Consider the following 24,347-nt stretch of genomic DNA (forward strand, 5'->3'; position numbering starts at 1 on the left):
GTTTTATAGCATTGGCTTAATGATGTGAAGGACAAAAACTCAGTGTTTTCAATCTTGAATGAAGAAATCTCCAAGGCCAAAGTAGTGGCAGAGCAGCTGAGTCGTTTGACACCAGAGCGAAACCTGGATTTGGAGCGCTGTCAAGAGAAAGGCTCCCAGCTGCAGGAGCGTTGGCACCGTGTCATTGGCCAGTTAGAGACCCGGTGAGTGGCTGCCCCAACCTTGTCGTTCAGGGACTAGGTCTTTTAATTTTTTAAATTTGTTTTTTTAGTAAAACAAATTTACATAGTTGAGAGGAATTTGTGCCAATGTAGACCTCTGACTGAGGCAAGGAGGATCAGGTATGGAGGAAGGTGGGTGAGACACATGCTTTTAGGATTTTTTATTCCCTCCTGTGTTCACAGGGGAAGAGGGGGAGCTCCTTGCTGTCAAACAACAAATGTCCTGTCCTAGGTGTGGAGGATGGTCATTTGATGACACCCTAGAGACGCTCGTGGGGAAGAGTGTTCCAAGAGAGTTATTTGAATGGTTTGATAATTCTGAGATGTTGGCTTCATTGCACTAGGGTTGAGCAAATATTCCCACAGTCTATAGATTGCCAAATTTCACCTTAGAGCATCCTCAGGCCCAGGAATATGCTGCAAAGTTTGGCCAGGAGAATTGTCCAGTCTGTCCTGCTTTCCTTCCTCTGACAAGGCACTCAACATCCCTTGCTGGCCTAGAGGAGCTGGAAGTCATGTCCACTGTGTGTATCTGGGCATTCTGTCCACTGCACAGACATTGGCCGCTGAGGCGTCTCAGTCCCAGTATATGCACTCCAAGTCGGATCACACATCCTGTGATTTTCCCTGTGGCCAGCAGTATAGTTTGGAAATCCCCCAAGAAACCTAGCCTGGGATAACCTCGGGCTTGGTTCTTGTGTGCGTCAGCCAGTGCAGATTTAGGTTCAGTCTGTCAGCCACACCAGCCAGTGCACCTATCAGTGGATGCAGCTGCCTGGTGTGTTCTGCTCCCAGCTCCTTCTCTCACATGAACTGACAGGTGCTGCAGACTAGCCCAGCTCACCACCAGACTGGTCCTCACTCACATCAGTGAGTACCATTGCCTAACTGGGGCAATCTCTAATACCCTTACCTTGCTGTCCCCCAGCTCCAGTTTTTGCATATGCTTCTGGTGATGTTGACCTGTCCCTCATATATGCTGACAGGTGCTGCTGCACTGTCCAGCCTGGCCTGCAATCAGCCCTGGTCCTCAGGCTCACCAACAATAGATATAGACTAGCAGGGGGTGCCCATGGTTCCTCTGCCATGAATGTTTCCAGGCTTGGATCTCGCATCTGCTAGCAGATACTGCAGTCCAGCCTGACATGATTCATACTCAGTTCTGGCACCTGGCATCTGGTGCTGGAGCCTAGACTTGCTTGCATCCTGCGCAGCCTAGCCTACTCCCAGTTCAAATCCTGCCAGCAGGTGCAGCAGCCTATCCCAGCCTGGCCCACTCCCACCCCTAACCCTAAATACGAACTGTCAGATGTTGTGGTCCAACCCAGTTTGCCTGCACATAGTTCTGTCTCTCTCTTGTGCCAGTCTGTGCTGTGGCCTCACCCTGCCTGGCCCACCCCTAGACCCGGCTCACACATATTCAGGCACTACAGCCCAGCCTGGTTTGGTCTGGCCTGGCCTGCTCCAAGCACCTGCTCCTTTTGCTCATCCAGTGGGAGCCTCAGCCTAGCAAGGGAGTTCCCCTACCGGGTCCACTCCCAGAAATGAATCTCATATTTTCTAGCAGATGCTATTGCCCACACTGACATCCTGACCCCTATTCCTGTGGCACTAGGCAGGTACTGGGCTACTCATTGGCAGGTACTGAGGCCTAGCCTAAGTGGCCCACACCTAGTCTGGTTCTCACAGATGGGTGCTATAGCCTAGCTTGGCCTGTCCCACCAATTTAGTTCTCATGTGTCCCAGCCGGTCCCACAGCCTGTTCTGGTTTGCAAGGACTAGGTCTTAAACACAGTAGAGTTGTGTTTGTGTGTACATGATTAAGACAGAAGTTGATAGGGGATGGCACAAATTTTACAATGGCATGAATTCTGCACAAGATAATTGATGGAATGTCTGAATCACCCACCCTAAAGCAGAACTGTGGCTTGGTTTTAGATTAGTAGTGTTGGTCTTTTTTTTTCTCCCCCAAGATTTATTTATGGGTCCAGCATAGTAGCCTAGTCACTAAAGTCCTCGTCTTGTATACACTGGGATCCTATATGGGCGCAAGTTCGTGTCCTGGTTATTCTGCTTTCCTTGCAGCTCCCTGTTTGTGGCTTGGGAAAGCAGTGGAGAATGGCCCAAAGCCTTGAGAGCCTGCTCCCACATGAGAGACCCAGAATAAGCTCCAGGATCTACACTTTTTTGAGGCTAAGTTGATAGGGAATATATAAAGAGAGAAGTTCAGAAACACCTAGAAGTTTGGCTGATTCTAATTGAATACCTTCTGAGGCTGATTAGACTAACAAATGATGTAACTAGAAATACCAGCAAATGGCTGCTATTTTTTACTCTCCCCCTTTTTGCCCTGGGACAATAATAGTGATTCATCAGTCATGTTTTTTTGTACTCTTACAGATTACGTTGTTGTCATGGTACAGAAAAATACAGCCAGTGTTACTTTATGGACAGCCATGATAATCTTTGGAAACTTAGGTTATGACAGTACCCATCATGGGATGTCAGGCCAATAGGATACAGTTGGCGTGCCCATCATGGGATGTCAGGCCAATAGGATACAGTTGGCTTCTATTTTTTTTTTATTACATATGCTGGGTATATGCATGGGGCTCTCTCAGCCTTACCTTGTTGTTCTGCATAAAGAAAGATGTATTCTCTGAAATCAAAATCAACTACACACATTGACATGGGAGGAATTGCCTCATTTGCTTGTAGGTATACTAAGGTATCTGACAACAGTTTCTCTTTGCTTTCAGCCAATCTGAACTGGAAAGTATCCAGGAAGTGCTGGGAGATTACCGAGCCTGCCATGGAACCCTCATCAAGTGGATAGAGGAAACCACTGCCCAGCAGGAGATGATGAAGCTGGGGCAAGCAGAGGACAGCAGGGTGCTGTCAGAGCAGCTCAGCCAGCAGACGGTGGGTGTGGCCATAGCATGTGGAAGTTGCAGTGGAATGAGTTAGCTCATCATGGAAGAAGATGAAGTTCTAGGAGTAAAAGCTATCCCCAAAGAGCAGGACCATTCCAAGACCCCTCCTAGAGGGCTCCATATGATGGTCTCAAAATAGTGGTTTCACATTTGGATAGAAGTCCTGTAAGAGTTCTTCAATCCTGAGTTTCTGTAACTGTGTATTAAATCACTAGATGAACATATTAAATATTTGTATTTTATTTCTTAATGTTACATTTTGTTTCACTAGGATTAGAGTGTGGGGCTTTAAAAACCCAGGGAAAGCTGTAAGCAGGAAAAAAAAAAAACTTAACACCTTTTTTCTTGGTGTTTTGTTTGCTTTCTTAGCATAGTGGTTAGGACTGCGAGGTTCAAAGTGACTTTACCTGGATTCTGATTACCTGATTCACCTACCAACTCTAAGATCTCCAACAAATTGCTCAACTCCTCAGTATTTGCTCACTCATTCAATGGATATGATTTGTTCTTTAACTCAGTTTATAAGGTTATTGTTAAGAATGAGTGAAGTAATACATGGTAAACACTTAGAACAGTAGTTCTCAAAACGTGAACCGCAAGCCAGCAGCATCAGCATCCCTCAGAACGTGGTGGCAGTTCACGATTTTGAGCCCAGTCCTAGACCTCCCGTATCAGAAACCTGTGCTGGATGGAGTGAGTCATCTCTGTTTTAATCAACTTCCCCAGTGATTTAAATGCAGCTGAGGTTTCACGGTAACTACCTCGGGACATAGCAGATGCACCATTGTTTCAGTGATGATATTGACTATGATAATATGATGTTTTGGTTCCTAGGATTTGTTTGCAGAAATCGAGAGAAATCAGACAAAACTGGACCAATGTCAGAAATTTTCCCAGCAATACTCCACTATTGTAAAGGTAACTTTACCTAAATACCCTAAAAGCAACATAAGTCTCCTAGTTAGCAAAACTTTGTCCCTCTATATTCTGTTCCTGGACAAATTAAGCTAACTTCTTCTGCGAGAGCCTGGCCCCAATCCCTTTAGCACAGATGTGCTTCCTGTGGTCCCATGATTAGGCATGCGCAGAGAAGTGCCAGAGATTGGCTGTGATTTGAGGAGTCCATGTTTGTGTGTCTGCAGGCCTCTTAAACTTGCCATAACAAAAGCAGAATGTTTGGATTTTCTCTCAAATAACCACTTACCCATTCAGTCTGCCTCAAAAAACAGTGACATCATTTTCCTAGTTAACAGAGTCAAGAAATCGTTTTTTTTTCCCCTAATTTTTCTGATGACGTTCACATAGTTGATTAGGGTGGGAAGGGTCGAGGATTAAGGGAAAGTGGGTGAGACCATTGTTTCCAAATCTTTTTCTTCTTGTTGTATCTGGGGGAAGGAGGGAGATAAGGGAAGAAGCTGCATCCAGCCTCCCAACCACCTTAGTACCCAGGGATAGGGCTTGGCACCTGATGTCATCCCAGAGTCCCCAGTGTGCAGCGCGCTCCAGTGGTTCTGATCAAGTGGTTTCCATAGTTCTGTCGATGTTGCCAATGCAAGGATGAGGAAATCCTTTCAAGTTCTATAAGCTGACATGGTCCACCTTAGAATCTCCTTTCAGCCAGATATTTGCTGTCAACACTTGGCTAGGGTAGTGGGCCAATTTCTTCTGCCTTCCTATCTCTGCTGTGGTACCAGCTGTCCTCTGCAGGCCCCAATGGACTTCACATGCATGTGGGCATATCCTTCACGTGCATGTGGGCATGCTGTCCACTGCGGAGGCCCAATTCTGACACATTCACTCCACAGTCAGACCACCAATCATGTGATTCTTCCCATGGTTGGAGCTCTGAGTTCAGCAGTTTAGTTGGGGAGCTCCTCAAAGAAACCTCATCTGAAGTGATCCCAGACCTGACTCTTGTGTGTGCTTGCCAATACTGTTTCCGGCTCAATCCGTCACCCACATCTCCCTGTGCACACACTTTTAGTTGCAGTTGCTGGATGAGTTCTGTGTCCAGCCCCATATCTTACATAAACCAATGGATGCTGTGACCCAGCATAACCTTGCCCACCACACATTCGGCCCTCACGTACACCAGCTAGAACTGCATGCAGCCTACTCGGAGCATCTTCCAGTAACCCCCACCTGTCTTGCCCCCAGCTCTGGCTCCTGCGCTTACCAGTATATGCAGCAGACTGGTCTGATCTGTCCCACATCCCATTCAGCTCTTGTGTATATCAGTGGGCATTGAAGTCTAGCTTAACCCAACCAGTCCCACTATTGATCCCACATGCATACCAATGGATGCCACTACTTGTCTAGCCAGGCCCGCCCCCAGCCCTGGTTCAAATGCTCACCAGTGGGAGTTGCAGCCCATCAGAAAGGTGCCCACAGTTTCCCTACTGGGCCCACTCCTAGGCCCAAATCTTGTACTTTCCAGGAGGTTCTGTCTTGCCCTGAGTCCCAGCACTTGCCAGATGATGTTGCAGTAAAACCCAGTCAGCCTGCACTTACTCTGGCTCATGGATACACCAGTGCATACAGTTGGTTAGCACAGTCTGAGTCTCCCTCTAACCCAATTCACATGCAGACTGACAGGAGTTGTAGCCCTGCCTGGCCTAGTCTGGAGGCAAAAATCTTAAAAGTCTTTCTCAACTCTTCTCTTTGCCATGTTTGGTCTATGATCGAGTGTTCTATTGGCTCTTTTCAAATATGTGCCAACCATAATCTTATCACTTCCCCTCTAATTCCATAATTCACATCCAAATGAGGACTCTTCTTTAAATTCTTTCATTAGCTCTGAGCAGTTCTCTATTTTCTGTTCCTGCTCCCACAAACTAGTTTTCACACTGTAGTTGGACAACCCTTTTTAGAACATACTGCATGTCCTTGATTCTCAGACATCATCAGTGATGTGATATGCTGTAATTTCATGTATACCAAAAAACTCTTCCAGTTCTGTGACATGCCTCTGATTATAAGAGATACTCTAATTTTTTTGAGCCAGCAAATGCCGAGATACTCTAATTTTTAGATATACTAAAATGTGGGGAATGATGTGTAGAATAAATCAGCTTTATATCAGTCCTTGGTTATAATTGCTTCATATTATCTTCACAATAAAATTCAAAATCGTCACTTGATTGGAAAGAATGTTGAGGGGCCAGCCTTGTGGCATAATGGATTAAGTTACCGCTTGCAGTGTCACCATCCCCTGTGAGAGCCCCAGTCCAAGTCCTAGCTGTTCCACTTCCCCTTTAGCTCTCTGCTAATGTACATAAGAAAGCAGGAGAAGGCAGTCCAAGCGGTTGGGCCCCTACCACCACATGGGTGGCTAAGAATAAGGTCCTGGCACTTGGCTTCCTCCTGGACCAACCCCAGCCACTGCAGCCATTTGAGGAGCAAAGCAGCAGATGAAAGATCTCTTTTTTTCTCTCCTGTCAGCCTTCCTTGCAAACAAATAGATGAATCTTTAAAAAATTAAAAGACCATGGTGATCTGGCCCTTTTCTTTTTCTCTGAAGTATCAGTTAAGAAGAATATTGTTATTTATTTACTTTTTTTTAATTTAGTGACTTTGCACTGGAATATAAATTCCAGAGGAGATAAGTTTTTTTTCTCTCTGGTTTCCCACTTTGTGTGTTGTAGTCAAAGCAATGTGAGGTATGTGTAAATGGCAAACAAATAATGTTTGGATTAATGTGTTCCTTTAAGTTAATAACTGAAAATTTAGTATCAGAAATAATCTAAGAGTTTTTTTTCTTTCTTTTTTTTTTAAAGATTTATTTTTATTATTTTTTCATTGGAAAGGCGGATATACAGAGAGGAGAGACAGAGAGGAAGATCTTCCGTCCAATGATTCACTCCCCAAGTGAGCACAACGGCCGATGCTATGCCGATCCGAAGCCAGGAGCCTCTTCCGGGTCTCCCACACGGGTGCAGGTTCCCAAAGCTTTGGGCCGTCCTCTGCTGCTTTCCCAGGCCACAGGCAGGGAGCTGGAAGGGAAGCAGGGCTGCCGGGATTAGAACCGGCGCCCATATGGGATCCCGGGCGTGCAAGGCGAGGACCTTTAACCACTTGCGCCACCGCGCCGGGCCCTAAGAGTTTTTTTTTTAGTTTATCTATTTTGAATGTTAGAGAAGGAGACAGGCAAATATTCATACATATATATATATATTTATTTATGTATAGTATATATATTTTTCCCCAGGAATATGAATTACAGCTGATGACATATATGTCTATATGTCGTGGATATATATGAGAGTTCATCTTCCATCTTCATCTGGTTTACTTCCCAGATGGTCACAACAGCCAGTGCCAGACCAGGATGAAGTCAGGAGACAGGAGCTTCATCCAGTCTGCAACATGGGTGGCAAAAACCCAAACACCTGGGCCATCCTCTGCTGCTTTTTCTTTAGGTGATTAGGGAGTTGGATCAGAAATGAAGTATCCAGGACACGAACCAGCATTCACATAAGATGCTGGCTTCATGGCAGCTTCACATGCTATACCACAATGCTGTCCCCAAGACTTGAGACTTTGAGCAAGCATTTAACCTGAGTTTCTGTTGCTATATCTATAAAATGAGAAAATTGGCTATAAAGATCAAATGAAGGGCCCAACACAATGGCATAGTGGCTACATCCTCACCTTGCACATGCTGGGATCTCATATGGGTGCCAGGTCATGTCCTTGCTGCCTCCCCCGTCCCCCCAGCCCATGCAACTTCCCTCTTGTGGCCTGGGAAAACAGTTGAGGATGGCCCAAAGCCTTGGGACCTGCACCTGCGTGAAAGACTCAGAAGAAGCTCCAGCCTCCTGGTTTTGGATCTGCTCAGCTCTGGCTATTGTGGCCACTTGGGGAGTGAATCAGCAGAGGGAAGATCTTCTCAAATGAGATGCTGGTTTTGCAGGCAGCAACTTATTCAGCTGTGCCACAGCACTGGCCCCTTGCATAGTTTTCTAATTGGACAACAGAAGTGCACTGTAGGCAAAGGAACCACATTATATGTGCTTGTGTGAACTCTGTTATAGCTAGAAACTATGTGGTGCATGAGGAAAGGGAGGTGATGACCCATTTATGAAAGGCTTGTTCCTCTGTTTTGGCTTCAGCTTTTTTTTCTTACTCTTCAACATATTCTTTGAACCAGTAACCACAACATTACCTGGGACCTTGTCAGAAATGCAAAAACTTAGACCTACTGAATCAGACTTTAACACAGTCCCTAGTTGGTTTATGTGCATGTTGATGTTTGAGAAGCTCTGCTCTAGGTCTTTGAAGCTTTAATGCAGAGAAACAAAGTGAGCATTTCTGTATTTTGGAGAAGTTATTCTAGGGTCAAGACTAAATGGAGGTCAGAGGAGAAGGGTAGCAAAGAAGATTCTGCTGCTCCCATCCATGGGAAAGATGGAGAGAGCCCGGACCAGGAGACAGCCCTGGGGACAGAATAGCAGAAGGAAATCAAAGGAGCATTGGGTCAGCAATGTTAATGTCATCTTTAACTAGTTCCATTGAACTAATTAAGGCTATTCACTTGCCCTCGCTGGACGCTAGTTTCCTCATGAATGAGCTGAAAGTGTTGTTAGATAAACAGAGCAAAAACTCAGGAGTCAGCCAACTATGACCTGGAGGCTAAATCTAGACTGCTTGCTTTTTTTATATATAACCGTGAGAAATGATTAGGGGAGGAAAAAGCCTTAAAAGCAATGTTGTGCCATGACAATTGTTTGGACTTGCACCATCCACAAGTGGAGTTTGCTGTTACACAGCCACTCTGTTTCGTTTGCATATTATCTATGATTGTGTTCACTTTACCGAGGCAGCAGTGAGTGGTTGTGACAGAGAGGGTGTGGGCTGGCATTTTCTTTTGGGTCCTCTACAGGAAAGTTGGCAAACCTCTTATCTGAATTATTGCCAAAAACATTTTGTAGCAATAAAATGCTCTGATTCTATTGTGTGGGGTATGTGAGCTTGTAAAATCCAAGTAACTAATCAAAATTTTTTTTCATTTCCCAGGACTACGAGTTACAGCTGATGACATACAAAGCGTTTGTGGACTCACAACAGAAATCCCCTGGCAAGCGCCGTCGCATGCTCTCCTCCTCAGATGCCATCACACAAGAGGTGAAAGGGCAGGGGGAGGAAACGGGCCACTCTCCTCTCATAAGGCCAGCGTCGTCCCGGCCTTACGTTGCAATTCAGGCCCACTCTCTGTTGAACCTACGACCCTGTGAAAATCTCCCTTTATTTCCCACTGCTTAAGCATATTGCTCTAGAAGACAGTTCATCTAAATTGTTCTTTTGAACTGTAGTTCATGGACTTGAGGACTCGCTACACAGCGCTGGTGACCCTAACCACTCAGCACGTGAAGTACATCAGTGATGCCCTGAGGCGCCTGGAGGAGGAGGAGGTAAGGAACATTGGGTCCTGAATCACCTTGAAAGTACAATCAGCACTCCTTTGACTCATCTTTGAAAATGTAAAGGGCCGCCCCTTGAATCTCACTACTTACAGTAGTTGTGGCCTCTGCGGTTAGAGCATCAGTGAATTCTGAGCTCCTTGAGGAAGCAGGAGCCTGCAAGCCTCTGCTCATATACTTGTTACCAGATCAGCAGATAAATCTTGTTTCATATGTACTTTTGTTAAATCATGGCCATTAACACTATAACACACATCTGAACAGAACTTACCTAACACATGTTTTTTCTTCCATAAGGCATGTAATAACCTTCCTGTGCTTAGAAATACTTGACAGTACTTCATCCCTGCCTTGGGGCCATTTCGGATGGATAAATTAGCAACAAAAAACCACAAGGCTGCAAAGAATATGGCACTCAATGCACTGAGAAGTCACTAGAGCACAGCATGAGACTTGAAACAAGAAGGCCAAGTGCCACATTGTCTTTCTCTGCTGATAACAGGGCACCAAGCAACTGAAATGTTTTTGTCACTTTGTGCATTTGTGGGAATGACAACAAAAGTATCACAAATACTGACTTTGGAATTATAGACATATTTTAGTGAGTAGATAAATGTACAATACAGAATCCACAACTAGTGAGGCCTATTATATTGCATCAAGCACTTCTACTTCCAAGCATTTTTATTTATAGAAATACAAGGATATAAAGGAAAGAACGTGAACAGAGCTCTTTCAGTATAATTTGTCAAATGTTAGATATTTCCAAATCCCATTCAGTGGAATGCTGTGAAGGTATTAAAAGTATGTAGATTTAAGTGAATTGGATATGTATAAATATTTGTGTGGTTGTCCTCAAAAAAGCTTATAGTTAATATGTTATTAAAAAACTGTGTGTGCTTTTAATTTTTTTTTTACTCCAGCATACTTTTAATGCTATTTTCCGTGTATTTATTGAAGTACTCTTATAATTTATTATTGGGCAAAACAAGCTATACTGTCTATAAATATGATTTCAGTAAAAATAAAATTGTGTACCACAAAGACACAGTATGACACAGAAATAAGTATAAAAGCATAAATATCAAATTTTTTAGGAAATAAACTAAAAGGTATATGTATTATGGACTTCATAGTTTTAAAAATATTTTGTAATTAATATTTAATCTTTTTCTAATTATAAAAGTCTGTGTCTTGCTAAATAAATTTTCATCTGTTCAGTCATTTTCTTAATGTAGGCGCTATTGAAATTGTTAGCTATACCATCTTTTGCCTTTATCCACTTTCTTTATATGCAGTAAATATTACTTCATTATAATCTTTGTAAACTTCAGTCTCTTCATCTCTAAAGCAAGAATTTAAAAAAGTTAAAACAATGCTATAAGTGAGGAGTGCATTTTAAAATATTTACATTATTTTTATCCGAAAGGCAAAAAGAGACGGCTATAGAGAGAGTTTCCATCTGGTAGTTTACTCCATAAATGCTTGGTGCAGCCAGGGCTGGGCCACACAAAAGTCAGAACATGAATTCAATCCAGAGTTCTCATATGTGTGGCAGAGACTCAGCAGCATGAGCCATCACTGCTATTGCCCCTGGTACACATGAGCAGGAAGCTGGCATCAGAAGTAGAGCCAGGACTCAAACATAGGTACTCTAATATTGAGTGTAGGCATCTTTAACTGTTGCTTCAAACAGTTTCCACCTCTGGAAAGTTTCTTTTAAATATTTATTTATATACTTTTATTTATTTGAAATGCAGATAGAGAGTGTTTGCATCCTCTGGTTCATTCTCATGTATCAATCAGGTATGGGCCAGGCCACAAAAATCTGGGCTTGACCAGACCAAAACCAGTCTGAAACAACATCCAACTCCTCTGTAGGGGTGATAGGGACTCAAGTTCTTAAACCATCATTTGCTGCCTCCCATTATGTGTATTAGTAGGAAATTGGATCCTAAGTAGAGTAGCCGGGACTTAAACCAGGCACTTGAACATGAGGTGCAGACATCCCAAAGGGTGGCTTAATTTGCTGTGCCAGAACAACTACTACTGAAAAATTAATTTTTTTTTAAATCACTGATTAAAGTACCTATCATGTAGAATGGTGCTTTTTCAAAGGGGCATTAAGTATAATGAGTTTTGCTGTTAGTATCATACTTGTGAACATTTGTAAGCAATGCCATTGGCTAGGTAAGTTATATGTAACAAGGTCACTTTCAATATAGGGTACTTTAGGTAACTCACTTCTCTGCTTTAAGAAATCTAAAGTTGGAGCAGGTGCTGCGGCTCCTCAGGTTCAGACACCGCCTCTAATCCTGACATTGATATGGACATTAGTTCAAGTCCCAACTGCTCCACTTCCAGTCCAGCTCCCTGTTAATATGCCTAGGAAAGCAGAGGAAGGTATTCTAGGTACTTGTCCCCCTCCCACCTATATAGGAAATCCCGAGAATCCCCTCGCTTCAGCCTGGTCCAACCCCTGATATGTAGCCTTCTAGAAAGCTAGAGAATGAACCAGAAGATAGAAGATTCTCTCTGTTTCTGTATTTTTCCCCTCTTTCTTCCTTCTCTAAATCTGCTTTTCAAATAAATAAACGGATCTTTGAAAAAGAAGAAATCTGAAGTTATGCAAGTCTCCTAACAAATTGATCAGGTTACTGATAATAAATTTCCTGTTGTAGAAAGTGGTAGAAGAAGAGAAACAGGAACATGTGGAGAAAGTTAAAGAACTTTTGGGCTGGGTGTCTACCCTGGTGAAGAATACACAAGACAAAGCTACCTCATCCCAGACCAAAGAATCCACAGACATTGAGAAAGCTATTTTGGAACAGCAAGTAAGTAGAAGGTGGTCCACATCTCTCTAGTGGGACAAAGATGCGGGATAACAGAGTCAAATATGGGCCTTTTCAGAACCGCCTCTTACCTGAGGAAATGTTAACTTAAGGAAACCATCTTGTGATGGTGTCTGTAGCTGTCCTGCATCCCAGGGTGCAGCAGCATTTGGGAGACTAGATGTGGCTATTCTCCTTGTCTCCCCTCTTTCCCCAGATACAGGAAGTAAAAAAAGAGAATGTGGAAATGGTGATCTTACCCACTTACCTGTAGTCCTTGACCCTAATCACCCTAAACATCTATGTAAAAATCATCCAAAATAAAAACAATAATTTTTAAAAAAGAAATCATCTTGTTTGTACATCTAACTTTTTGGCCAGCTGAAGCTCATTGGTACTAATAGTCTGGCCTATGCTTCAGGATTTGTTATTTCAAATAAGTTTTGACCCTGTAATTCTTGAGTTTTGAACCTTTTCTCTTTATCTGCACTATATAGGTTTTGGCAGAAGAATTAACTACCAGGAGAGAACAAGTCTCAGAGGCCATTAAAACGTCACAGATCTTCTTGGCCAAACATGGTCATAAGTGAGTATTAAATGAAAAATTATGGCTTAACTGGGGAACCATTCTTTTTTTTTTTTCATATAGGGAATGTTTTATTCATGGAAAGGAGTTTCATCTCTTTATTCTTGAAATTTTATTATTTATTTATTTTTCTTAAAGATTTGGCTTATTTTCATTGGAAAGTCAGACTTACAGAAAGAAGAGAGACAAAGATTTTCTGTCTGCTGGTTTGCTCAACCGGGGAACCATTCTACCTGGCTAAATCTTATAGTCATGATGAGAGTTTAGAAGAACAAGAGCCAGATTATAAAGAACTTTATACTTTATTTCGGAGTTTGTATTTTGCCTTATTTGCCATGAAAAGGGATTTTAAACATGATTAAATTTTGTTTAGGGATGCTACAGTATTTATTTAGCAGTGGATTCATCAGGGGCCAAGATTAGAGGCTGAGAGGGTCAAAAAAAATGAGGCAGGTTGGAGAAGAGAAGACAAAAAGATTTGAGGGCTACTAATCATGGTGAATGTTAAGTTATAGTAACAAATGAAATTTGTTAGATATTAACTCTAAGCCTCTTGCTAAAACCACTGTTTGTATGGTAATAACCAACTAAAACAACAACAAAAACAGTAGGTTGAAGGGAGAAAAGGTGGTTGCTGGATATCTTGAATATTAAAAGCATGTAGGATATCAGAGCAGAAATACATCAAAAAGTATCTACTACATTAATTTTTGCCTTACATAATTCCACTAAAGATATCCAATGGGAAGGTGTAAGTTTAGAATTAATGATGGAACTCTGAAATGACAAAATTTAAGTCATCAGAATTTCTCTGCCTGTTATACAGAAAAATCTCAGGAAAAGGAAAATCGAATGATAACTCTGAGTCCAAAAGAACAAAGCTTCAAAAAGAAGGAAATACTCTGAAGTTAAGAAAAATTCAAGTGTGTTATACTTGGCAAATTGGAAGTTTCGAGTGACCCTGATGACAAAATTGGGAAATAATGTTAGATTTAGTAAGATGAATAGGGTGAAGAAGCTTATGGTTATAAAATTATTCTTTTAAGAAGCTTGATCATATACACAGGGATCGGAGGGGGCTTGACTGGAAACTTGCAAGAAGACTGTCAGGAAGTAGTGAAGTTGAGGTTGGAAACCAGCCCCAGCCTTTGCAGCTATCTGGGGAATGAACCAGCATGTGGAAGATACTTTCTCTCTCTCTCTCTCTCTCTCTCTCGACTTCCCTCCCCTCTCCCCTTTTTCTTTCTCTCCCCATAATTCTGCCTTTCTGATAAAATAAATTTTTTTTTAAGTAACATAGAATGATAAGAGTAAGTTATAAGATTCACCATATTCAAGAGGTAATTTTCTCTTAGGAGAAAGGAAAAGGAATGGACTTGTAATCAGGACAATGAGGATTTAAGTATTTCTGTAATGTCTTCCTTCTTAAAAAAAAATCTAAAGCAAATATGCTAAGCTAGTAAAGAATTGTAAAGGTGCTTAGTGGCTAATGAATGGGAAAATGAGAGTTGTGTTCTGCTATTTAACCTATTTCTATTTTAGAAATAAGTTTAAAAAGGTAAAGAAATATAGAATTGCAAGATAAGGTTGTAATCATGTGGTAGATTCTTAAGTCTAATGTTTCAGAAGTATAGTTATTCCAGATGATGGTCTGGTCTAAGTTTAGCATGAAAGGGAGTGGTTCAAATGGAGAGGTCATTTAGATTAAAAAAGTTGCCAGAGCAAGTGACATGATAAAGAACAGTGATTCTATGCCAAAGTTGTCGGTGGGTGTGGAAGCTTGACTGCATAGTCCGTCCAAGGCAGAGAAGTAATAATTGTAAAGCATTAGAGGAAATTTTTGAGTATTTTTTCCCACTAAAAGAACCATGATATTTCATTTTCAGACTCTCAGAAAAAGAGAAGGAACAGATATCTGAGCAACTGAACGATCTGAATAAGACTTACCATGACCTTTGTGATGGTTCTGCAAACCAGCTTCAGCAACTTCAGAGCCAGTTGGCTCAGCAGACTGAACAAAAGGTACTTTTAGTTTTAATCTCCAAGTGCTGGGAGAGGATCTTTGGAATGGTATGAAAGCAGCTTTGCTGATTGAGAGTCATGATCACTAGCTACCCATGACCAATGTGTTTAATTCTTAACCTCACATTAGCAGCCATTTGTCTTGTGTTTCTTTACTGGGGTCCCATGATGTGTTGGTCAGTCAAAAATACTAGAAGGTACTCCTGGTTTGCTTTTTAGGACCATTTCACCTTCTTATTGTCTGCCATTTTGTGGCAGGCAAATCAGGGAACACATAAATTTTGTATCAGAAATGATCACATTGGAGAAAGATTGTTTCTTTGTGGCCTTGCCCCCAAACACTTGTACACAAGAGATCTAGGTACTGGGAACAAAAAGCTATGAACTTTTCCCCTCCATACAACAACAATGGGAAATGTTCGCTTTTGAGGCAAACTGTTGGATTAGCTTCGCTGACTGAGACGCTGGTTCCCCCCACCCATCGTCATCCCATCATGTGGCATCTTTACCAGTTCATGCTCCATGTTCATTTCCCAGACCATGTGGACGTCGATGTAGCTCCTGCTGGTTGTCCTAAGTCCTTTCTGGATCTCTATGTGTATGTGTACACTCACCATATTATATACCTGTGTCTCTGGGGTGTATATGTGTGTTTGCCTGCTTATTTCCTATGTTGTGAAGCAATGGCCAACTTACGTGGAACGGGTCAAAACTTCCCTTTGTTTGGTAATCAGATTTGGTCCAGATAATGCTTAAAATGAAATGCGATATGCCTTGATCCTGGTCCTTGGACATTAAATGTGTGCTGCAGTTGCAAAGAGCACGAGGTAGGACCAGCTGCGATTTGATGGTATACTTCCAAAACGAATGTGTGGGTAAGGTAGCCCATGCCTAAAGGCTTGTTGCTTCACCATATAAGGGAGTATGTGAAAAGTGTTAACAACTGCTTGCTGAGAACAACCTGTTCTCATTTTCGAAGAGTTAAAAAGGGGGAGGCGGAACAGGGAAAGAAAAAGGAAAGAAAGAAAAGCTGCTGAGCACCACTACATTGAGCATGATGTGTCCCTGTACTGTTTGTGTGTTTCATGTGAAGTAGTGTTCTGATTAACTGACATCCTTGCTTACAAGTTTCACTAACCCTTTGGAGTTTAAGCACAAATGCACAAAGGGAAAAGAGGACGACCTATTTGGGGTTCTTTTTTGCAAAACAAAACAAAAGCAAAAAACAGTCGCATGCTGGACGCTAACACCAAGCTTACACTGTATGTGTGATACGGCTGAGCTGCTCCATAAGGCTCTCTCTCTTGTCTGCCCAAGGCGTGCCCTGCAACTCTGGTAAGTAGAAGTCTTTTGTGTTCTCTTTCCTTGACTCCCTCTGTCTTTTAATGCGTGGTTAGGTCAGAATGTCCATGTTTGGTAGGACTGAAATGGATTTTTCTGGATTGTGTCCCAGCTCAGTGCTTCCTGTCTATCCTCAAGTTGTGGAAGTAACAGTGTAGTCTTTGCTTTTCGGCTGAACTCCAGGCCTTTCTTCAGTGTCAGCATTTGGGAGACTCACGAATCTCCCACACGAATCTTTTCCTTTGTTCTACTGCATGCTTATGATTTTCTTGCGCCCCCCCCCCTTTTTTAAGGTTATTTTAGTTATTCAAAAGGCAGAGTTACTGAGAGTTGGAAAGGAGACACAAATTCATACAAAGAGCAAGAGAGACACAGAAAGGTCTTGATCTACTGGTTTACTGCACAAAGGGTCCTAATGGCCGAGACTGGGTCAGGCCAAAGCCAGGAGCCAGGAGTGTCTTCCTGATTGTGGTGCCCAACCACTTGGAGTGTCCTTTGCTGTTTTCCTAGTTATGTTAACAGAGAGCTGGATCACAAAGGGAACAACTGGGGTTTGAACCAGCACTTGTGTAGGATGTTAGCACTTCAGGCAGCAGTTTAATACACTATACCATAGCATCAAGCTCTGTCATGGGTTTTCTAAAAGAAACTTTTTGGATTTTTCAAAGAGCCTGATGCCAATGAACTTTTCCCTTCAATCTTGGTAAAATAGACACAATAAATTTACATAACATAAATTAACTTGTGGAAATCGAACTCTGCATTCTGTGTCGGAAACAAGAGGGAAGCACAATTGCATGTGACATTGTAAATAGTGGGCAGGAGTCAGTTGATTATTAATTGAACATTATATGAGAGTACAATGAAAAGTTTGTAGATGACCCAGAATTGTGGTATAGTGTATTAACCCACTGCTTGTGACATCAGCACCCCATATCAAGAGTGCCCATTTTGAGTCCTGGCTGCTCTGCTTCCCATTTGGCCTCTTGCTAATACACCTGGGAAGACATTGGGAGTTGCAGGATGGAGAAAGGCCTGTGTTGAGGGGTCTCTGCCACCTACCTGGGCGACCAGGACACAGTTCCTAGCTTCAGCCTAGTCTGACTCTGACTTTTACAACTGTTTGATGACTCCATATATGCAGGAATTGCAAAATGCCTTGCAACAAAATGAAGGTCTTGTTCCATAAACTTTTTGAAGTACCCTTGTACACTGGAATGGAGGTCAGAACCAAATCTACTCTTCTTCATTTGCTGTCTATTCCACATTCTTTGACAGTACAGCAATCAAACATGGAACACTCACTGGATGTTTTTAAAATGCAGAGGAAGTGGCTTAATGACTTGAAAGATTGTTTCTTTACTACATACCCATTATTTTTTTTTTCATCGAATGTCTGTTGAGCTGCAGGTGTTCTCTATGTGTAGGGAGCTTTCTTCTTTCCTCACCGAGATAGAAATGGAATGCATTTGAGAGACAGAAAGTGAGTGGCACTGGCAACCAGATTCTTGATGGATAAGTTAGAGCTGCAGAAGGACCAGAAAGTAACACTGGAAAAAGGAGTGACTTTGACAGGGTGTAGTTTGCTTTATTTACTGACAGTAGGACCTAACTCCTAGTCAGATGTGATCCCTCTGCCTATTCCTTAGGCCTTTCCAGAGACCATTGGGCAGGCAATATATAGCACAAAATTTTGAGGCAGACCTTGAGTTGTTTCTGAACTCAATAGTTTTGTGATCTGGGACATGTTCTTAACCGCCCCATGCCTCATTTCCTTACCAACAAATTAAAGATTAAAATACTTCTTTTCTTAGGATTGTTATGAAGCTTAAGTATCATTGCTAAAAAAAATTCATCGTGAGTGGAAGCTGTCATTATGTTTTACTGCCTGTTACAGCCCGAACCAGAAGGAAAACTACTGGTGGTTCCATAGGCAGTGTCCCCCACTCTGTGCTTTCCCTGACTTTCCTTGATTTGCTCTAGTCTTAAAACAAATTTATTTGGGGCTGTTGCCTTTGTAGAAGCTAACGCTGGCTGCCAAGTGTATGACAGCTCTGAGTGCTGGGCAGTTACTTTGAATAGTGTGTGCAGGCCCACATACGGGATGCAGAGCTGCTCTGTGAGTGTTGGTCTGCTTAAATCTCCTCTCATTCTATGAACCAGTCCTGCTATGCGTCAACAGGAAAGTGCTATTTTCACAGTCTTCTGCATGAATTGTAACACCAAGAAGCTGTCATGTGGGGTTGGATTCTCACTTTTTGGGAACTGGTATGTGTCTTTAAAGAACATTTGTTATGGGTTAGCCATAAAAATAGCTGTCCTGTGACTTTCACCGCTTGCAACTATGTAGAGCTTGTCATTTAGATATGCTTAATGCGACCATTCCTCAGGTAACCTGTGAACTTCTAGCCCTGTTAAACATTCTACAGTTTAGAAAAATTCTTTTTTTCACATTAACACTGCCAGGCTTGCTTCAGAATGTCTTCTATATGTTCAGGCTTACTTAGGCTAGACTTTTCTTGTTGTCAGAGTTTATCTAATATTTCAATTTGTGCTTTGAGCAGTTGGGATCTGTCATTGACTCTGATTTGGTCTTCTTCATTTTTTCTTTTAGGGTTGCAGAGCAGTTGCTGGGGTGATTGACCTAGGCACAGTGGAGATATTTCCCATCTTCAGAGCTATGCAAAAGGGCCTCATTGACCAAGATACAGGCCTTGTTCTCCTTGAATCCCAAATTATCCTGTCTGGCCTCATTGCCCCTGAGACCAATGAAAAGCTCTCTCTGCGGGAGGGCCTAGCCAGAAACCTCATTAATCCACAAATGTACCAGCAGCTCCAAGAGCTACAGGATGCCCTGTTCTTAATAGCCAAGCTTACTGAGAGCCAAGGCCCTCTTTCTGTGGTAGAAGCAATTGAAAAGAGGATAATAAGTGAGAAACTTGGACTGAAAATCTTAGAGGCTCACCTGGCAACTGGAGGTTTCCGTCTATCCCTCAGCGAGAACTGTATTAACCTGGAAGAGGCTTTCCATCAAGGCCTCATTTCTGCCTCACTATATTCAGTATTAGAATCTCACCTGAGATCATCCAAGAACTTGATAGACCCCAACACAGCTGAGAAAATCGGTTTGCTGGAGCTGATGCAGAGATGTATCATCCACCAGGAATCAGGATTGAAATTGCTACCTGTCAAACAATTGGCAGGTGGAATGGTGAGCTTGAAGTCAGGTCGGAAGGTGAGCATTTTCCGAGCAGTTCAGGAAGGGCTAATAGATAGGCAGGTGACTGTCCGACTGCTGGAAGCTCAGCTTTTCGCTGGTGGCATTGTAGATCCAAGAACAGGACACAGGCTAGCAGTACACGAGGCTGTGAGACATAGTTTGATTGACCAAGATATGGCCTGTGCTATTCTCATAAGGCAGCTGCAGACAGGAGGCATCATCGACACTGCCACTGGACAGAGGCTGACAGTAGACGAAGCCGTGAGCAACGATCTGGTAGCTGCCAAAACTGCACTTGTGATTCTGGAGTCCCTCTGGTCACTCATGGGATTCCTGTGGCCTGAATCTGGAGAGATCCTTCCAGTTACAGATGCTCTGGAACAAGGTATTGTGTCTACTGAATTGGCACATAAAATCCTCAGCAGTCGACAGTATATTAAGGCTCTATTTTTACCAGACACCACAGAGATTTCATCCTGGGAAAAAGCAATAGAAAATGGTATCTTGGACAAAGATCTTGCCAATAACCTAAAATCGGTTTGTATACCAGATGTGATGCCGCACATGCAATTAGCAGTTTCTTCAGAACAATGTAAACTGAGCATTAATCCTAGAGCAGAAGCTCTGCCATGCAGCAAGGACCCAACTGAGGGTGTGGCAAGCCAGAGAGAGAAGCTGTTGTTTCAACTGATGACTCATAGCTATATTAATGTGCAAAATGGACAGCGGCTGCTGCTGTTAGATAAAGAGTTGATCAAGACACTAACGTCCGGAAATGAAGCTCAAACAAGTCCTCCAGAAGTGTTTGAGATGGGGGTTCAAGGACTAGGAGCTCCTGAGGAGCTGCAAGAATCAGCTAATGTGAAAACCACAGAAGCTTCCAGTGATAGGTCCACTATGAGACCTGCTGAACTCGAGTTTGCATCTCGGAATGAGGAGTACTCTGATCACAAAGATAGCACTGAAGCAAGAGGCAAAAAGACTGCTGTAAAAACAGAATGTTCTTCTGTAGAGAGCCCTGGCAAGAATGAATTTGTAGAAGAAAGAGTAAAAAATCCAGTTATCAGCACTGTGAAGGTCATGAGTAGAGTCAAATCAGAGTTACAGAAAGAGCTGGTAGGTACCAAAAAAGAAGACCAGTCAGAGATGTCTGCCAGAGCTGATGGCAGCAAAGCCTTCCCCCTGGCAGTACCTCCCGAGCAAACAGAAAGTGTACCCTTGGTGCCAGACAAAGACCTTTTAGCTATTGGAACACCAAAGGAAGAAATGCAGGTGCTCAAAAAGACTTCATTTACTTGTCAGAAAGAACTAGCAAACCCTTTTGAGATTGAATATATTCCAGGTGAAGCTGAAGGACCACTCGTAAAACCTCAAAGCAAAACGTCACAATTTCAGGTAGAGAAAACTATAGGTTTAAAATCAGAACCCAAGTCTGAAAAAGATAAGAATATCCATTTTCAGGACAAAATGGAAGTGTTGAATAAGGTATCTTTGCCTGAAGAAGAAGTAGCAAACATTTCAGACATTAACAGCAAGGTGTTAGAAAAGACTGATGAGGAAGGTGATGGGGTCGACACTTCCCTGTCGTGCCATTGTCCTGCAGAATTGCTTGAAGAAGATACCTTAAACGTATTGTCTGCGCAGCTCCTAAGAGGAGGTATATTGCAAGAACAAACTGGGGAAAAGCTCTTATTAAATGAAGCAGTAGCCCAAGGCATCATGCCCAGCCACACTGCAGTGAAGCTGATGAGAAAGCTGAACATGTTCCGAGGTTTCTTTGACTCTCAGACTTGTGAGTCTTTAACAACTGAAGAAGTCATTGATGAAGGGCTGATGGATGAGAAATTGCTACATCATGTCCTCCTGGCAGACAAAAGTGTCAGCGGCATTTTAGACCCCAGTACTCACACGCTGTACTCCGTGAAGGATGCAGTTGCCGTTGGACTTCTTGATAAGGAAACAGCCACCAAAATTTTAGAGGGCCAGGTGGTGACTGGTGGGATTGTTGACCTGAAGCGAGGCAAAAAAGTTTCAGTAACTTTGGCCTCAAATCTTGGCTTGGTGGACAGTGCTGACCAGACAGAGCTTACAAAGCTAGAGAAAGCTGTCAAAGGCAGAGATGCTGGAAAAGAGGTTAGAGAGAAATTGATTAGTCTCCAAATGGAAACAACAGGACTTGTGGACCCTGCAAGGAAAGCCCCTTTGACAGTTGTAGAGTCCATTGACAGAGGTCTCTTGGAGAAAGAGGAAGCCCTTCATTTGTTGACCAGGCAGGTGGTAGATGGAGGTATCATTCACCATACCTCTGGAATGAGACTTTCTGTTGATAACGCCTTTCAGCATGGCTTGATCAATGAAGATTTAGCCAAGCAACTCAAAAAAGTTGAGAACTTAAATGCCCATCAGTTTTCCCATCCTGAAACAAAGGAGACAATTTCTTTAGCTGAAGCTGTAGAATTAGATCTTGTTTCTCCAGATTTGAAAAGAGAAATTCAAGAAGTTCAGGCCTTGACTGGAAACTTTATAGATCTTGTTTCTAGTCAAGGATTGACCTTGGCAGAAGCTAAAAAAGAAGGACTGCTGACTGAGAAAGCAGTAGTATCTTCAGGAATGACCCATGGGATTGTAGATCCTGAGAATTACAAAATTGTTCCCTATTCAGAACTAGTGAAGAAATGTAAGATTGATATTGAATCTGGACAGAGATATCTAGAGGTAATTCCCTTCTCAGACATCAAAGATAAAGTGAGTGATAAAGTGCTTACTTTGTCTGAAGCAATTCAGCTTGGAAAGGTAGATTTTGCATCTACACTGAAGGTTCTGGAAGCCCAGGCAAGTACTGGTGGAATCATAGATATTGCTACAGGAGAAAGACTGACTTTAGCATCAGCTTTGGAACAGAAATTGGTGGATGAAAATATGGCTAAAATGATTGCATCTCATCAGGTGTTAAGTGGAGGGATTGTTGATATATTTAATAATCAGAGAGTGACTGTAGAAGAAGCTGTTGAGAAAAGATTTATAAGCCCTGAACTGGCAACTGTGATCCAAATAGATACTTTAGAGTTCAGTGATCACAGATCTCAGTTTGAAAAGCAAAATGGAACTGAAGTATGTGAATTAAAGAATGAATTTTCAAGAAAGGAGGCAATGGTTGCTTGTAGTGAAAATTCTGAAGTAAGTTGTGGTAAAGGAGAAAGCGAGACATCATTTCAAGTCAAAAGTGAGTCTGCCCCAGAAAAGTTCACAGTGAAAGTATCTCATGGGAAGCAGGTTAAAATGAGTAGGGAGATTTCATTAAAGGAATTGGAGCACAAGGGTCAAGATCAGCACAGACCCACTCCAGAAGCTAAAGAATCTGTCAACATCACAATTCCTAGGAATCTTAAACATGAGCCTTTGGGTCAAGTTTCAGAAGTTTGTGATTTTAAACCCAAGGAGATGGCTGAACATGACCTGGAAGAAAGTGGGACTGAAGAGAAGGGAAAAGTAGTGACAGAAACAGATATTATCACTCATATAGAACAGTCTGCTCCACATATTGATTCTGATGAAGGAAGGGACATAATTTCAGATGTACAAGAATCTAATTCTGAAAGATCAGATGAACTTCTGCGTAAGCAACCAGTGAATACCAGGTTGAAAAGTAAAATAGAAAAGAAAGAGATGATCGCAGAAAAAGGTGTTAAAACATGCAAACTATCAGTGTTTTCAGAAGAAAGGTTGAATCAGGAAATTGCCACTGGAAGTAAGCCTAGTTCTCCTATAAAGAATCCACCTGTGGAAATGACTGTAAGTGAAAAGGGGAAAGAGATCAGTAAAGAGGAGGGATGTTCTCTTGTTTGCAAAATTAAAGACTCTTCTTCCCAACTGATCCTCAAAGACATTTCTGTACAGGATCAAGATGTGTTAACATTCTTCAACTCTGAGCAGGTCAGTGAAAGGGAAGCAAAAAATGTAAACCCCTATTTCACTTCAAAACCAGAAGAAAATTTACTTCAAGAAATTGCTAGTGGGGCCAGTAGTGAACAATTCTCTTCTACTCTTCCAAGGCCTGAAGTATTACACTACCAGGACTTAGTTGGAAAAGCCCAATTTACAGACACATCCCAAATTTCCAAAGCAGATAAGTCTTTCCAAGGAACAACTAGGCTGGAGCCCAACAATTCTCAAGATCCCTGTGTTACTTCTAAGGCTAAGGAAACCGAAGATCTGATGTTCTCATCTTCCGAATATAAAAAGTCCTTCCAAGAAGTTCCTTTCAGTTCAACAAGAGCTTCCAGTAAACTTGAAGTTTACAAAGTAGATCCAAAAGAAAGTGGTTATCTAGCCTTCGGTGACAGAGAAGACCTTTGTCATCAGGGTTACAAAGATAATTGTGAACTTGCAGCAACCCAGGACGTAACTGGAGAGAAAGTTCCAGAAGTGGCAGATCCTCCAGTCACAGGTTCAACAGCAGGGTGTCCTGATGATGTAGTGACTCAGAGAGGTCCCACTGCCTTGGGATCCATTCCTCCAGAAAAACTACTCAAAGATGTGTCTGACAAAGAGAGCACAAAACAGCAGGATACCTTTTCCAGTCCCACCTCTCCAGAGACCAGAGAAGAGGAACCAGTAACCTTAACGTCATGCTCTGTGAAGAGGGTGGATGAGCATCTCTCACAGGAAGAGCCCAGGCAGAGCCCTGTGAGTGGCCAGACTCCCTTCATGGCAGCACCTGAGGGGAAAGGAAATGAAGGTGCAAACCTTGAACCCTTCCGTGCAGCCCAAGTAA

At 42.4% G+C, this 24,347-nt stretch overlaps 1 protein-coding gene across 7 annotated transcripts in view; it reads left to right on the top strand.

Moving 5' to 3' along the window:
• The window catches only part of MACF1 (microtubule actin crosslinking factor 1), a 366,624-nt gene that overhangs the window by 210,347 nt on the left and 131,930 nt on the right, over positions 1-24,347 (top strand). For 5 of the 7 annotated variants that reach the window (XM_040974263.1, XM_040974264.1, XM_040974260.1 and 2 more), the window contains 9 exons: positions 10-203; positions 2,981-3,143; positions 3,989-4,072; positions 9,170-9,277; positions 9,466-9,564; positions 12,255-12,407; positions 12,902-12,990; positions 14,877-15,012; positions 18,968-24,343. In XM_040974263.1, coding sequence (XP_040830197.1) covers positions 10-203; positions 2,981-3,143; positions 3,989-4,072; positions 9,170-9,277; positions 9,466-9,564; positions 12,255-12,407; positions 12,902-12,990; positions 14,877-15,012; positions 18,968-24,343 — 6,402 coding nt within the window. The remainder of the gene's footprint in view (positions 1-9; positions 204-2,980; positions 3,144-3,988; positions 4,073-9,169; positions 9,278-9,465; positions 9,565-12,254; positions 12,408-12,901; positions 12,991-14,876; positions 15,013-18,967; positions 24,344-24,347) is intronic. The other 2 variants (XM_040974265.1, XM_040974266.1) reach the window with 1 other exon arrangement.

The sequence above is a fragment of the Ochotona curzoniae genome, unplaced genomic scaffold (genome assembly GCF_017591425.1).
Source record: "Ochotona curzoniae isolate NIBS_2020 unplaced genomic scaffold, NIBS_Ocur_1.0 contig_2404, whole genome shotgun sequence".
Classification (NCBI taxonomy): Eukaryota; Metazoa; Chordata; class Mammalia; order Lagomorpha; family Ochotonidae; genus Ochotona; species Ochotona curzoniae.